Source organism: Besnoitia besnoiti, chromosome IX, assembly GCF_002563875.1.
Source record: "Besnoitia besnoiti strain Bb-Ger1 chromosome IX, whole genome shotgun sequence".
Taxonomy (NCBI): domain Eukaryota; phylum Apicomplexa; class Conoidasida; order Eucoccidiorida; family Sarcocystidae; genus Besnoitia; species Besnoitia besnoiti.
Genome location: NC_042364.1, coordinates 759,838 through 776,192, shown reverse-complemented (window position 1 = coordinate 776,192; position 16,355 = coordinate 759,838). Strand labels below are relative to the sequence as shown.

Genomic DNA, 16,355 nt, shown 5'->3' with positions numbered 1-16,355 from the left:
GTTCCGGGCGAGACAAGAACACGCTAGTGCATGCGACGGCTCCACTGCGCAGAGCTGCTCGCGCTGGGCAGGGGCAACCGCAGCTACACTGAGCCATCTCCGTCTCTCAATCCCTACCGTCATCAACAGTGACAGGGAGTCTCAGCCGAATTCAAAATCTTGTCAATACTCAATAGTATATCTGTGTTGTCCTCGTCTGCGGACAGGGACTTTTCGCGGCACCCGTCTCGGGCTGGGAGTGCCTGCTGGCTCGGCAAGTCTGGAACGTGCTAGTTGGATTGCACTCGGTCTATTTTTCCTTTCTATTCCCCTTGGTACACGAGTGCCGTTTTTTAAGCCTTTTCCCGTGTGCCCTCGTGCATCGTGAAGGAGGTTGACTCCTAGAACGAGAAAGCCAACACACACGAGCAGCGCGCCGGCCGGCAGAAGATGTCAGGCGCTGTGATACCATGACTGCCCCGTTTTTTCACCCTTTATTTTCATCAAGGATTGTTAGGAGCCGTACGCTTATGATGCTCTGAGGTGCGCCACATTCGTGCCCGACCGGTATGTGAGCTGTTCGTGTCTTCACTTCCGCAACGCGAGCGCCACGGAGAGGCACGGCTCCAGTCTTGATCAGGTAGTAGCAGACGAATGCTTTCTACCGTCACGGCTTTGAGGGCATCGTGTTTTGTCGCCTGCTGCTATGAGCCCGAGCCTTCTCCGTGAGGCCCTGTGATTGTCACAGGCCGGACAGCGTCCTGCTTGGGACCTGCATTTTCTAAACTGTTGTCTCGCTAGATGCAACAATGATACTTGATTTGACGGACTGGCAGATTGCCGGCTTTTTCGGCTTCTTTTCTGCTTCAACCTTTCCTTTGGGGGCAGTGCTTGGCGTCTCCGCCTTTGTGCTACAGCGGAAGATGAGCAACCGCCTGCTGGCGTTTTTCCTTTCTGTCGGCGCCGGTTCGCTAATTTTCGCTGTGGCGGTTGAGGTGTACGCCGAGGGTCTGGAAGCCATTGAGCATGTACGTAGCGGCCGCTATTCACTGCGTACTCTGGCGTACGTCGTGCAGATGGTTTTTGCCGTCGTCGGCGCGCTGCTGTACCTGTGGCTTGATCGCCAAGTCAACCGCATCACTGGTTCCGTGCTCCGAGGCACGCCCCAGCAAACCCTAGGAAAATTAGATGAAGCAAACTGCGATAAAGTGGGGGCGGGCGACAGCGGAGGTATCAGGAACCACAAGCCTGAAGAATCGGCTCGCGTCTTGGACTGGAAAGACGCTCCTACCGACGAAACTCGAGGGCTGTTGAGCTACAGAGCTGAAGAAGATGAGGCATCTCGTGCTTCCGTCGCTGGCGGAAGAGTTATGAATCTCTCATCATTGCCTTTACGGATGGGCGACTCCCTCGCTCCGACTGCGTCTTCAGACGATAGCGACGATAAATTACTCTCGAGCTACCAGGCGACTTCGCGGACCGGATTCCCAGCGACGTCGAAGCGGCAGCCGTATCCTGGCGGTAACCAGAATCCCGACACATCTGCGCAGTTTGAGTCGCTCGAAAATCGCATGCGAGCCGGGGTAACGGAAGCAGCCGACGAGGAACTGTGTATGCTTGGGGCGGAAGACAAACAATGGAGGGAAACACGTACCAGTGGACCCCGAACTGTGGCGCAGAGCTCAGGCAAACACTTGGGCGTCGCCTTGGTATTGTGGGCGAGTCAAATCGTCGATGCCATTCCCGAGGCGATGATGATCGGATTCCGAGTTGTTGGAAACAAGCTCTCGTGGGCGTTTGTTATTTCGCTGTTCATTGCAAATTTCCCCGAGAGTTTTAGCGGAGGCTACATGATGAAGAAGGAAGGCTTTAGCTCATGCCTTTCTTTCCTTATGTGGCTTTCCGTGCCTGTAATCACCGCAGCTGTGGCTGCGGCGACGGCGGCGATTCAGATCACCCCTGCTCATTCTGTATCTATGCGGATGCTTGACGCGGGAATGCAGGGGACTGCTGCCGGGGCGATGCTGGCGCTGTCGACTGCATCGATGCTTCCCGCTGCGTATGAAGCTGGTGGCGTTTTATCAGGGCTGTTCTGCGTCTTGGGATTTTTATTGTCTGTGTCGGTGCGCCTGTTTCTCGGTGTTCTTGAAGGCCCCTTGCCCTTAGGACAAGAAGCGGGAATAATCGAGCATCACATACGGCACGCCGGTGCGCCGGGTGCATTTGCAGAGGAATATTTCGATAGCTATTAGGCAACTCGTGTACGAGACGGGCACGGGGGAGCGAGCGGTAGTGCATCGTTCAAACTAGTCCCCGAGGCCCACTTCTCCTTGCATCAGACGATTTTTTTCAGGTGGCACGGCGACACGCGTCGCGCCGCATGCCCAAAACTCGCAGTGTAGCGCATGCAGAAGCGCAACATGCAAGCGAGTCAGACAGTGTTGTCTACGTGCATGGGGTTGAGCCTACAGTGGCAAAGGTGGCAAAAAAGGCCAGCTTCTATTCCCCCATCGTCCCTTGTGACGAGTGATCTCCTGAGGACTCTTGCCCATCTGCTTGACGCGCCATCGTCAGACCGCTGATGCGAACAGACGAGGACAGCCCCCGCGCTTGTTTATGTCGCTGCGAGCTTCAAGTAAAGCAGTTGCCAGTGAAGACGCAATTAGTATCGCACGCGGTACTTTTCGGGATAGAGGGACTTCGCCTGGAAAGTTCTGGTGCAACTGTGCTGTCTTTGCCCTCGTCACAACGGTGTTTGTCAGCGCACGGGGAAGGCACAGACTAAGCTATTTCTGGCATCAACCGGCCGTTACGACCGGAAGACATTTGTCACACATGACCAAATATATATATGTGTATATATACACGCGGGAACGCGCATTGACAGAGGTGCCGGGCCAGGGGTGGGTTTGAGAGTGAGGTACCATCTCCTATTCACATGCACCGAGTGTAAGACAGCACTAACCGCTTCTCGCCTGTATAGTGCCATGCTTCCTTCTTTCTGGCTCGTGGTGTGAATACTGTCATGGATTCCGGGCATTTCTGAGGTTTTTATGCCGGCGACCGCGCGGCCGCCGGCAGTCACGACTGTCACATGCTGCACGGGCGTATATTACGTTCGATAAAGCAGTTTTACGCATGATATGGCCGTAGAGTACAGGGACGGTTCATTCATAGGAATGCAGAACCTTACTCGCAGCATTTCGGCTTTCGACACCGGACCACAACGAAAATCGAATAAAGCAGCGCAGACAGCCGGTGGCATGCCTGGCAAGATGCTGGCGTGTGAGTATAGGCGTACTAATAGATTTTGAGTGTGGAACCGACAGTGTCATACGACTTCATTTGGACTGAGGATAATACTCACAACACATACTCTCATACGCATGTGACATACTAGAGAACAACCTCAGAAGACTGAACGAGGAGCTACATTGCGCGCAAAACACGGGCATTGTGCGCCGGCGTCATGTACTACGGGCGCAGGACTGGGAGTCTATCACATAGGCTGCGCTCGAGCTCGAACGAACATCTGACGCAGATAGGTGTGTCTAGAAGAGATTGGTCTGGCAGGTATTTCCACGGTAGCTCCCTCACCACGTATCGGACCTCGGCTGAGGGGAGGTGTTTCCCCCCTTGTCGTTTTGTTTCTGCTGTGTGTTCCGAGTCCGGCCGAACGCTGCCTCTTTGCTCTTCTCTGTTCAGCTGCTAAAGCGCCGGTAGCGATCGCGACACGCAGTAGCACCAGTTGCTACACATCGCGTCGTTTCCACAGTGCCGTTGATGCGGGCGAATCAAAAGAGAACCCCCAGCCAGGTGCATGCTTCTTGTTCGCTACGCACCCCTGCGGAGGCTGAATTCCTATCCGACCAGCTACAACCTAATCCGATCCTCTGGTAGAAACTGAACGTCATACCGACTCCTGTGCGGACTCGTGTTGCTGGGGGTGCTGGATTGATACGCTTCACCATTGTGTCGCTTGACTGTCCGCACAGTGAGGAATCCGCGCAAGATGTAGCCCTTGTAAGCGGCAGCTGGCCTTCCTTCATGTCCCACAATCACGCCCCTTAGCAGCCAGCCGATATCTGCAGTGCCCAGGTCTGTGCACAAAGGTGGGATTCAAGCGTAGAAAACGCACGCTGTTCCTGGTCCGTGCTGTAAGCCGAATAACCTCGAAGCACAACGTGCCGTAGCAGTGCTCCTTGTGACCAGACGCAGCCCACTTCTAAGTGCTCATCACACATCCTCGGCTTTCGCCTTCTAATTCTGGCATACTGCGCTGCTGAAGTGACTGTATATGACTGCCTGCGTGTCCCCCAATGCGGTGGTGAACGCACTCCAGTGTCGCCGACGTGCGACTTGCCTCGTGACACTCACTGCCGCGAAAGTCAGACAATATATTGCAAAGAGTACTTTCTGCTGTCTCTGAGTTTAGTTCATTTCTCCCTGGGGACTCCCTACAAACGCCCTTACCAGACCACAACAGAAACAACAGTTGAGCTACGCAGCCGCATTGAAAACCACTATTCCTTGGGACTTGCCGCCACGTAGCTGCCCCACTGACAGTTATTCTGGGCAGTCTGAGGCCCAGAATATCGTAGATATAAATTTGGGAATCAAGCCAGGAAGCACTGGAGTTCGTTCGAGTAGAACGGAAGTCCTCTCAATTGTGAGAACAAGACTACGTCGGGATTATCATATAAAATTGGCCTGTCCGTGCACTCATGAAAGTGACTCGAAGCACAATAAATCTCAGAATAGTCGCTGCAGGCCGACACCTGGGCGGACACGCGGACGCGCAGGTTACACCCTGAGCACTGAAAGCGAGGCAAGATCACCACGCGAAATACTGCGACAGGCGGCACTCGCATATTACTCGGTGTGCTGGGAAGATCACTCAAAGGACGGCGCAGATTTTGCTTGTTTGACGAAGCTAAATTGAAATCGACATGCGTTTTGCACCTATCACTGCAGGCGGCACCAGTTCTTGTCCACCGCTGCTTCTTTCCTAGAGGCACATCGTCTCCCACCCGCCTCGCGGCCCGTTCGCCCCTTGCCCGCCGACGAGCCCTGGGGTGTCTCTGACGTTAGAGCTCGCCCCGGCAGTTCCGATGGCGATTCCGCCTGACGAGCTTCTCCGCTGCACGCTTGCTCACTTCTCGCAGCGTCAAGATCGCCTCTCGCTTCGGTGTGGCTCATAGGTGCATCCAAGCGTTGTTGTTGCCTTTTCCATCCGGGGCAGGACTCGACGCGCCCAACAAGAAGTCGCTCCCAGAGCTGCCGGCCTCTACGCGAATGAAAATCGTAGTCCCGGCTGCAATCCACGTTCTCGTGAGACTTCCGCAACAGACATCCGGGTCCGCCGGGGTGGACGTACAGAATGGGAAGGGCGTCGTAGATATAGTCGTGAGCGACGATCCAGCAGCCGCCCTGCCTACAGTGCCGTGCGACTTGACACAGAGTATACTCTGGCAGCGGGCTGGGAGGAGAAATCATCTGCAAACACCTCGTGGGGAACCAGCCGCAGCGGCCACTGGACGTCGCAGGAGCTGCAGAGTGTTCGCCTACGTCCCGTCTGGCCGCCGGCGTTGAAGCAGGTCGCCACGACTGCGGAAAAGGCCCCGGGGGAGTGACCGGGTCGCTGGAGGTCTCCAAGAAGAGGCTCTCCGGAGATTCCTCGGAGTGCGTGCACTGCTCGGCGGAGGGTGTGCCTGGAGACCCCGTGGACGCAGACGACGGAGGGGGAGGGGGGCCGCCAGTGCCGCTCAGCACGCCTGCGAGAGAACGAAGAGGCAGACACTTTGCGCAGTTTTCGTCCTCGCAGGCGTCTAGACAGAAGGGACACGCGTCACACGCGGCCGGAGACGCAGCCGCCACATGACGGGCGTCGTCGCCTATGCCTATGCCGTCCCCCTCTGCCGCGACGCCGGAAATGGACTCTGGGTGAGCAATTTCCAGGGAAGAGGCAGGAACATAGAGCGACAAGGGCTCGACAGCGGCGGAGGAGGCTGACTGAGACCTCTCTGAAGACGCCGCAACAGAGAACGGTGACGCGCAAGCAGATGAGGACGAAGGCGCTGAACTACCCGGCGTGCCGCTGTCGGTAGCGCCGACCAGAGGCCCGGAGGCCGGGCCCGCCGACGTCCCCGCGCACGGAGCCTCCGCTGGAAAACTTGATGCGTGAGCCCCCAGGGCGGGGCTATGTGGCGCTGAGCTAGTTCTACTTCTGCGACCCGCCCTGCCTGACCGGGAGGACATCCGTGACTCAACTGGGGAGCGCCTGGACCGCCCCTCCTCCTCCGCTGCGGGAGGCGGCTGTGACGCATCGCCGCCGGCAGCCGCGGCCGCGGCGCCGCATCCCCGGTCGTCTCCCCCCTTTGCACATTCTCCGGTCTGCCAGCACGGCTCTTCGTCGTCACTCATCACGATCTGGACTCGCGCGCCAACCGGCTGGGCTGCGGCGGAGGCGGCTTCCCACGCTCCGCCCCCAGGTGCTCCCCCGAAAGCCGCGTCCTCTACACAGATCACACCAGTCCCGCTCGCCCTCGAGTCCTCCAGAAGGCCGTGGTCCTCTTCGGTCGAGGCGGACGCGGCACCGGACATCGGGCGGAAGTCTGCACTCCCGCGGCACGAGTCCTTTCTCCCGTCAGGCGACGCACCGAACGGGCAGTTGCTGCAGTGATACTTGAGACTGGAGGGCGTTAAGAAGAGAGGACAGTTGGTCGCGCAGTGGCGGCTCCCCCAGATCATACTCCTGGACGAAGGAGAAAAGTACTGCCGACCGGGGCGACGCCCGCGCCAGCTGCTGCCCTTCGCGAGGTGGCGGGAATGCGCAGACGCAACGGGAGACGATGGTGAACCTCTTCCATTCTCCCCGCCGCCCGCGGCAGCCAAGCACTCCCCCTCGTGGCGGGACTGGCGAAGCGCCTCTCGATTGCCGTCGTCACTGCCAGGGACAGAATCATTCGAGGAACAGTGCTCTTGCCAGCTCGGAGAGGGACCAGGCCGGGAGTCGCTGGGCTCGTCCGGCGGCTGAAGAGCCTCGTCGCCTCTCGCGGCGCTTCGCTGTTGCATCTTCACCTCCCCCGAGCCAAGCATGCGTACCGGTCATCATCTAACGAGTTGCTTCCGGCCGAACCAAAACGTGGTCTAAGGCGCGCAGGAGGGTGGCACCCTTCTACCGCTTAGCACAGAACACTGTGACCGTCCGGTGTGCGCTGGAGCTCCGAAAAGGCTTGAGCACCTGCTATCCTTTCAGTTTACATGCGGACGCGAATGCGAAAGTAGAAGGGACTATAGGAAGGACGGGGGGGGGGAGGGGGGGGGGCTGAGAAGCCTGAGGCGTCCCGCCACTCATCACCACAGTGTCGCCCTCAGCCACCCATCCACCAATGGGAGCGAGCGCCTCTTCATCGCGTAAAACAGAACTTCCTCTATGCAATTAGGCGCGAGAGAGTGATAGCAGAAATGCCACATCGGCGGGACAAGAATAACTCCGTTGGGACCGACTCAGCAAAAGCGCCCTCCTTCCGACACCAAAGATCGATAGTAAGGCCGGGAGCTGCCACGGAGCTGCCAAACGGACTGTGGATTCGCTAGAAACATTCATTCAAGTCGCCATTAGTAACAAAAAGCGGCTCCTAGACGAAAGTGACCACATCGTAAAGAAATGAGAGGAGACAGCTACTCCAAGGGAGAACAGGAGCAAAGTGTTGAACGCCTGCGGCAAAATAATCCATCAAATGAAGGGCAAAATCGTGGGGAAAGCAGACAAGAGATGACAGCCAAACAACAGTCACGTAAGATCAGCGCTTTCCAGCCGAGAAGAAGGATGCCCGCGGCACACGCGCTGGGCACCTTTCCCGCCTGGAGAGTTCACGAGAGACATAGAAACTCGTGCCTTTTACGACTCATTGGACTACTGTATTCAGGCACCGTTTATATCGTACGCTTACAACAAACAGTCTCGTCCACTCTGTAACGAGAGAAACAGCGACTAGAGCCTCTAGCATGCGCCGCAGCACTGTTGGCAACGCGGTGGGGACTCTCAGGCGGATTACTTGGTCTGTGCCAATGGAAAATGCGTCCCGAAGTGACATGTCCCGTCTGGTAAAGACCAAGCCGACCAGTCTCTCACGGTTCAGGAACGAACCAGAAATGCTCAGCCGCGGCGCCAGCTCTCTTGGAGACAAGAGCCGCATGGCATGGTCGTTGCACACAGAGATCCGAGGGACAAGCCAGGAGGACAATCGTCCACAATACAAAAAAAAGAATGTCTTACTGCTCAGATTATCTTATAACAGCCAAACCCTGAACGTCACAAAAAAGCAGCGCGCGGCAGCGCGCAACAGGGTGCCGGTTCAGTTGGTCTGGTCCTGGCTCGGCGACGAAATTACCAGCTCGCGCTGGCTGCTGAATAAGCAGCTGTACAAGGGCTCCAGCCCCGCTCACACACGAGGTACGCGAAGCAGGAGAAAAAGAAACATACTACAGGCCAGTTACGAACAGAGCCCGCGTTGTGTTGGCGCCCAAAAAAGAGACCACAAGGCCCCAGCGAGCACAAACTCTGCTTAACGTACGAAAAGATCGACCCGCGTAAAGGCGGCGCCGGGATTGATGCAGCGGCAGTACCGGTCCGTGGGATTACCGATGTGTTTCCACACGCAAACTTTCGACGCCTTACCATTGCTACGGGTCTCAGGACGTCTTTTTAGAGGCATACAGCTGGTGGACTTGCACGTTCTTGACAGATGTGAAGCGAGAACTGACACTACACGCCAAGGAGCCGCGCGGGGGGAAGCAGGCTGGCCTAGATCATACATGAAATGAACCATCCATGCAATACACACTCGGGACTAGTGGGATCTGCACTTGCGTGTTGTGCACATGCTCTCGCAGCGAATGGTTTCCACGGATTCTCGCGTTTCCGCTCCGAATCGAAACCACACTGAACGTCCTACCCGGGCCGGCGGCCGTTCGGCACGCGCCACATAGTCGCCAGAGTACACAGCAGGAGAGGGTAGTCGTTGACAGCTTGCCAAAGAACGTCTCATTGATGATCGTCGGCTTCAGCATCTCAGAACCAGTAGCCATGAGTCACCAGCGATACACTTGCGGATTCACCAGCCACAGCCGAACACGCATGCTGTAGGGGGGCGGGGGGAGGGGGGCGGGGGGAGGGGGGCGGGGGCGGCGAAACCGCAAAAAGCGGAACCCTAACGACCGAGAACATGCGACATGAATGCTAATGCCCAGGAATAAGGTCAAAACAAGTCCAGGGGGAGAAGCATCCAGCCGGTCAAACCAAAGGCTGTTGCAAATAGAAGCGACAACGGCAGGATTCGAACCTGCGCGGGCAGAACCCAATGGCTTAGCAGGCCACCGCCTTAACCACTCGGCCACGTTGTCTAATCTACGTCTCAATTGTGGTGTTGCCTCTCGGTTGCCAACACCACCCTGGTGTGGGACAGACTTCTTACGCCCTCCTGGTCGCTTGGAGGCGACTGCGCCTGAAGGGGTCGGGCGGTAGGGAGTCTTGGTTCCGTGGGGTTTATGTTTAATGTTGATATGCATGTGTGCAAGCAGTCAGGGGACTCCGAAGTTTCCCGATTTGCCCTCCCCGATGCTCCGCAACTCAGCGTCTTTAGCCGGTATCTCGTCGGTTGATGTGGACTGCAGAGAACAGGTGCACAGACTCTGGGACGCCCTCCCTCTGGTGCGTGATATTCTCTAGTCTAGACGTATCGGTGTTCAACGTCTAGGGTTCGGCAGGTCCTGCAGTGCTGCCTGAAGGGTACACGATTTTCAGGCATTGGAGCCTCAGCGGATATCATGCCATCCTAGGTATTGCTCGACACTGACAACTGCCTCATGCGTTCCTGAGTCACTTATGCAGCACCAGCCGATCAGTCCTAGTTGTTAATGCGCAACAGTGGACCCATACGGATGTATACCGATTTCTGTCGACTGAAAGGGCTCTCCCTGCCCTGATTCTCATGTATCGTCGCGATTCTCACAGCGGTCGAATAATGTTACATTGATGTATACCCGTAACATTCCTCTACGGGGATGAGCATATCTTATTCTCCAACAGAGCGATTTGTATATTCGTACACTGTTTGTGACGCGGACAGAACGTGCATCCTGGACGCCAGTCCCAGCGATGTGCCGTCACAGTCTGAAGAGGCTCAACGCAGCGAGAATGATCCTGATGAATTCTCTATACCACTTCGTGAGTCATGCGTACGGCTTTGAGAGGCCAGTTGCTAATCTGCGCCGCACGCTGACCTACCCACAGCAATGAAGGTCTGCGCCCTTGCCCACTCTACGCATGCCGCGCCAGCGCCCTAAAACCTTGAGCCTGCGGCTTCTCCGGCACATCCGCAATAGCTCTCCTCTTTGCTATGCGCGGCCAACCCAGTTAGCATGATGAGCAGAAAACACACATATAACTTGGATCCGGCAAACGAGACAGCGATTCTCCAGTATAACGGCACCAGTGAAGGTACGAGGTGCTGTGACAACCCAGTTGAAGACTTGGGCCTGCTTCACAGTTTAAGAAGTTTTTCTAGGGTCAAGGGCAACTTAACACAAAGCTGCTGAACCAAGACACCGAGTCGCTTTCTCATCCCCTCAACCAACATGGGAGCAGCTTACGGTGCGCGCAGATGTTCGCCGGCAGTCTTGTGAGGCTGCTTCCTCCTGGGTTCCACTCTCAAACAACTGGTTCAATGAAGAGGTTTCGGCGGGCGGCGGCAGCGTGCGTGGCGTGGAGACATGCGCTGCGCAGCTGATGGGCTGGTTGTCCTGTAAACTCCTGGACAAGCGGTTGCAGTAGAGCGCCTTCCTCCTTTCTTCACTACGGCGTCGACGAACGGATGCGTCTGCCTTTGATAGCCATGACGTTTGTGCACATGAGCCTTTATGGGCATCTATCCCGAGGTCTGTCAACTCTTCCTGGAGATGTCAACTCGCTACTGCACTCGCGTGTCTCCCGGCCAGCTTTTCGCAAGGCATTTTCATGGGGCTGAGGGAGGCCTGAGTGAAGACGACGTTCTGGAGGCACAGCTCAGTATTCGACACACTAAAGGTTTTCCTTTGTTGTGCCTTTTCAATTCATCTACTAGTGCTACTACGTGGGCGTCTTGCCTGCAGGCGCTACACCCAAGCCATGTCTTGCCTGCCGCACGCAGCCTGTTCAGATTGTTTCTGAGGCTCGGCTGACGAGTCCTAGTTGCCTCGAGACCTGCCTCGTGGCGTTCCTCCAGCAGCTGATTTCGGGTGTCCCTCATTTTCTACGAGCTTCGAGATCTGCCTCTCTTTGTCCCTGCGCACGAGGCGGAGGCAAGGGGGGTGGGGGTTACCAATCTCCGATGAATCTGCCGGCGTTCGTTCTGCATCGCAGGCGTCGTTTGTAGTGTCTCCTGCACCATTGCTGGACGCGTCACCGCCTCAAGCGAGCGAAAAGCACCGGCGTATGCTTTTTTTTCTTTCATGCCTCCCTCGGCGCGTTCCACGTTTTCTCGTCTTCCCTTAATTCACCATGGGCCCCACGAGACTCCTCTCCCCGGGCTCCTTCGCGGTGTCGGTTCCCTCAGGTCTCACCTTGACAGTTTTTTTCGCCTGCCTTTTCTTCACTACCTGCGTGCGGGCTGCGTCCGTTGCCCGGCCTTTTCAGTCCTCCATCTCTCTCTCGCCTCTTCAAGCTGGCACGCCCTCCGGTGCTGCCTGGGGACCCCTCCTCAACTCCCCGAGATCTTTTTCGTTGCTCGATTCCTCCGTCAGCTACCTTCTCGCCTGTGCATCCAGCACTGGCGCTTCACTTGATCCTGAAGCCAGGCATCCGCGGGCAGTTTCTGGCGTTCATCTAAGCGCTCCGCGAAGCAAACTACCGTCCGGAAGGCATCGCCTTTCAGATTCGTTACAGGTCTCTCGACGCCGCTCCTCTAGTGTTCCACCGTCTTTCCTTGACAATCCCACGTCTTGCCGGCGCCGAGAGGCGTCTCTCGCGTGTGCTTTCTGCGTGCGTCGTCATCTCGCGCGGCGAGTCGTCTCTGCTTCATTTTTTCATGGGGGGGCGCGGATGCGCGCCGCAACAGAGGTTGCGAAGTGTCCCCAGCGGGTGCGCGCTTTCCTCCTCTCCCCTGCCTTTCTTTCACCCCCAAGCGCTCTGAGCTGCCGCACCACATTTGACTACAAAGCGCGCCTGCAGGTGCCGCGGCAGCTCAAGCCCCCTACGAGGGGTGGGACTGTGGGCTGTCAGTCCCGCGGAGGATCTACTTTGTCTCCGTTCGGTCTCGACTGGAGGGGCGGCCGCAGTAGAGACGAAGCGAGGTACGCTAGAAAAACCAGTATAAGCTTTACGAGGAATCTTGCGGTGATTACACACAAGTCTAGAAGCTCGCACATCGTTCATTCGAGACCGCCGCACATTATCATGAGCACGTGTAACCGATGTCTCAGATAAGCAATGCGCTCAGGCACTATGGGCCTTCTCCACACGACCCGCTACGATGGCAGTGTGGAGCCCGAGCTCCATTCTCCTCCTCAAGACGATGCTCTATTCGAGGCTGTCTGTTCGGTTTTTTTTTTCGGCCATCCTCGGGGTGCATGGACGTAGGTGCTGATTCCGTTGAGTCTGTTTTCTGCTTCGCCTGCCGTTCTCAGTGTATCTGCGCGGCCCAGGCTTTCTGTTTGCCCAAGCGAGGATGTTGACGAGCGCCACCCCTGCAGTCATTCGTGTTTGCGCTGCAGCTCCCCGCGTAGCCGCCTTCGGCTTAGCCGCGCCGCGGGGACCTCCGCGGATGGCGAGGGCGAACCAGAGCAAGGGGGCGACGAGCTGACAGCGAAGAAAGATGGCGCGACTACGTGGATCGAAGAGGAATCGCGCGATCGCGACCGTTTTTTTCGAGGCTCGCATATCATGACCGGCATGCAGGTAAGACTCTGTGCCGCACTCGGCCTGCGTGCCTCTTCGAGGCACCCATGTCTGTAATGCTCATGACCATCCAACGCGCGCGAAATTCCCGTGCGTCGACGTCAGCTTGTCCGTGCTAATCCAGCAACTCCGACTAGCGCGTAGACTGACGCGTACAGCCACTATTTGTCCAAGAACAAACACCCTCCCCTGCTGCCGTCCTTCGTCGTGCCACGTGTCGTGCGTGCTGCTTCTCACGCACAAAACCCAGGGGCCCGCTCCCCGCTCCGCACACAGAATGGCGAGCTTGGCACGCCTCTGCCTCTCAAACGGTACCACAGTCGATGCATGAACTCTGTCTGTGTTTCCCTCACTTCGTGATGCCTGCTGCTGGGACGCTCGGGCGACCTGTTTCGCGTCCCCGCAGCCGAGTGGGCGCCTGCACCTGGGCAACTTCTTCGCGGTCGTTCGGCCTCTGGCGACTCTGCAACAGTGCGAAGCCTCAGTCACGTGTCTGATCGGCGACCTCCATGCCACTTTCGGCAAAATCTCGCGGAGACTCCACAGCGGCGCGCGTGGCCAAGAAGCTGCGGCATCCGCGGGCGACGAGGCCGTTTTTTCCTTGGCTGGCGCGAGCGGCGGTGGGCGACGAGGAGATGCTGCGCGGTCGCCCTCGGGGTCCTTCGCCGCTGACGGAGCCCACAGCGCCGGATCTGCCGAGAAGCTGAGGTCGATCTCGGAGGACACGCTCGACGCAGTAGCGATTCTCCTCGCTTCCGGGATGAGTCCCGCCCTGGGCGACCATCTGCAAGAGACAGGCACCTGCGGAGAGCCTGGAAAAACAGTCGTCGCCGTTCAGAGCTTGGTGCCTGAACACACGATGCTCGCCACTCTCCTCATGGGGTGCACGCCCCTAGGTGAGTGCAGCAGCGCGCAAAGCGTGTCAGGACAAAGCACATGCAACTTGCAAGGAGCAAAACGTCGAACTTCGATGGACATGTGCCGCCTCCGGAGGAGCCCTTTGGTCCCTTGCGGAGCTGGCAAACTTCCCAAATGCCCAAGAGTGCCTCCGCGCGCCTTCTGGCCTCTGCGGTTGCCGTCTGCTGGTGTGTTTTCGTCTTCTTGTTCGTTCAGTATGAACCGTTCATAGGATTTCGCGCGATGTAGATAAGAAACCCAGCGACGTGGCGGTTGTCCTGTCCCATCTTGGATCTTCACGTGGTGTGACGGATAGAAAGCGGTTTGAGGGGATCAGGCTTGACTAACTGGACATGACGGGCTCCAGGCCCCTGTGCTCCACCAAAGAAATAGTGAAGCAGTCGCCGCCCGAGCCTGGCATTAGCGTCGCTTGGTTAAGAGAGTCAAGTTGTTTGACTCTACACCTTCACGGGATGATCAAGCGAAACGTGCAGACTCCCTCGGCTTCTGTAGTCCTTTGCAAGAAGGGCAGGGGCGGGAAACCTCCATAACCTTGACCGACGCGTGATATTTCTTCTCTTTTGCGACGATGGTGTGTTCGAGCTCAGGCTGGCTGGAACGCTGCACAGGGGCTTCTGCCAATATTCGGCGTTTGAATGAGGATGATGCAACAACTAAGGGTAGCGACGGAGAAGACACTCCGTGGCAGCGGGAAGGACGAGCGGATGTCGGCATGCGGTTCTACCCGCTATTGGTGAGTTTGTGTCATCCCATGTAGTCTAGGTGGTTAGGATACCCGGCTTTCACCCGGGCGACCCGGGTTCGAGTCCCGGCGTGGGAACGTTTTCCTGTCTGTATTCACATGCGTTCGGTTGTAGTCGCCTACCTGCGTGGTGCGCCGCGTATTTCCGCTGCTTTCCTTCCAGATGGCGGCTGATATTCTTGCCCACGATGCCGATTATGTTCTCGTCGGAGACGACCAGTGTCAGCACGTCGAGTTTACACGGCAGGTTGGAAAGCGCTGGAACAGCATGTTCCTTCCTCAGCGGCCGCAAGAGGATCGGCGCCGCTCTGCAGAAGGCCGTACGGACCCAGGCAGGGCTCTGTTGCCTGGAGACCGCAGCTCCATCCGGGGGCGGCTGGCCAGCTGGACGGGTTTGCGCCTACCCCGGATGCTGGGCTACAGTCGCCTATCTTCAAGAATCGGAGATTTACAAAACCCCACAAAGAAAATGAGCAAGAGTAGCTCTGAAAGCATACCTGGTCAAGTAGCTAGCTCCAAGGGATGCGTGTTTCTGCTCGACCCGCCGGATGTTATCGCTGCAAAGATCGCTAAGGCGAAGACGGATACAATACGAGGTAAGGATCTTGCTCTGCCGGAAACCGAGTTTGTGCTTGAAGCGATAGAATCGCGATACAAGAGCTGTCTACCTCGTTCTTGTTGATAGAGTACTCTGTATATTCGTGGATAAGTTGCACCATCCAGCGTCGTGTAGTCATACACACGGCAAGCGCGTGTGTCCAATCGTGACTTTAGTCACACATCGGTAGGGCAAGGAACCGTGCGGCAAGCTGGGGGACAATGCGAAGACAGAAGAACGCAAGGATAGCCACAGCAAACTAACCAAATTCATTTCGGATCTTTTCGGCGTGGTTTAATCCGAGCCGCCGACGGCGATCTGAGGTCCTGCACCTTCCGTAGCGACGCGGGAGAGGTGACAGACGGGAATTACAGTTCGTCCTCTGCACAAACGAATCGTCACACGGATGCGCTCAGCGGCACAGAGCTGCTGACGTACAGCATGTACGTGACATATTTGGTGGGTGATGCGCCTCTGTCGCAGTCGAGCATGATTCGTTGCAGACGTTGAGAGAGCCCCCCTCCTATAGAACGTTTTCAGTGTTTCACACTTTACCTGTGGTCCAGGCTTATCGTACAACATGGAAGGCGAGCTGCGCCCTCGGAAAGGCCGCGCGGACGAGCCGAGCTCGACTGAATATCGGGCAGCATGCCGAAACCTTTTGCATCTCTGGAGTGTCATCACAGGCCAGGCACCTCAAGATGCAGCGAAGCGGTTTTCCGACGCACCTTGGGAATGTTTCAAGACGGAGCTAACCGAGAGGCTTATTGATTTACTTTCTCCTCTACAGAGGCAAGTCTTTGTTTGTGATACTTACAAGTGCTGGGCAATAGTCTTGTTGGGGACGAGTTTGTGGAGGAACTCCTAAGTCGATTTTACAGTATATGATGGTACTTGCGTTTTCGGTTGAGTCCATTTCGCAGGCGGTATCGAGAGATTCGGCCAGATCTCCCATTTTTGCGACAAGTCATCGCCGCGGGTGCTGCAGCGGCGCGTCAGAGAGCTGCGTCGACTCTTCACAGGGTTCGAGAGGCAATGGACATTTTGGACACAGCTCCTTCGGAGGCCAATTATACGCCTCAGTAGTCCTGTGAAGCCCACTGGAATACCTCTTCTTCTGGAGACTCAACACTGCAAACTGGCATACATGCGCGCATGACGAGACGCGGCTGACGTGCGGC

The 16,355-nt window shown here is 56.9% G+C and overlaps 3 protein-coding genes and 2 non-coding genes across 5 annotated transcripts; 3 read left to right on the top strand and 2 right to left on the bottom strand.

The window, feature by feature from the left end:
- Positions 1–788: 788 nt before the first annotated feature.
- BESB_012860 (metal cation transporter, ZIP family protein) lies at positions 789–2,231 on the top strand (the record flags this gene model as incomplete). Its single annotated transcript, XM_029360016.1, has 1 exon — positions 789–2,231. One exon carries the CDS (start codon positions 789–791, stop codon positions 2,229–2,231), a length of 1,443 nt encoding a protein of 480 aa, XP_029216683.1.
- A 2,713-nt stretch (positions 2,232–4,944) lies between these two features.
- BESB_012850 (uncharacterized protein) lies at positions 4,945–7,077 on the bottom strand (the record flags this gene model as incomplete). The annotated part of the gene is made up of 1 exon (XM_029360015.1): positions 4,945–7,077. The coding sequence occupies one exon, from the start codon at positions 7,075–7,077 to the stop codon at positions 4,945–4,947; it is 2,133 nt and encodes a 710-aa protein (XP_029216682.1).
- Positions 7,078–9,305: 2,228 nt separating this feature from the next.
- Positions 9,306–9,387, bottom strand: BESB_015500. Its single transcript has one exon. It is a non-coding gene; the product is annotated as a tRNA-Ser (tRNA).
- A 3,061-nt stretch (positions 9,388–12,448) lies between these two features.
- BESB_012840 (tryptophanyl-tRNA synthetase (TrpRS1)) lies at positions 12,449–16,042 on the top strand (the record flags this gene model as incomplete). Its single annotated transcript, XM_029360014.1, has 6 exons — positions 12,449–12,594; positions 12,733–12,916; positions 13,323–13,812; positions 14,422–14,567; positions 14,740–15,172; positions 15,741–16,042. 6 exons carry the CDS (start codon positions 12,449–12,451, stop codon positions 16,040–16,042), a joined length of 1,701 nt encoding a protein of 566 aa, XP_029216681.1.
- Positions 14,582–14,654, top strand: BESB_015450. The gene has a single exon. It is a non-coding gene; the product is annotated as a tRNA-Glu (tRNA).
- Positions 16,043–16,355: the final 313 nt, after the last annotated feature.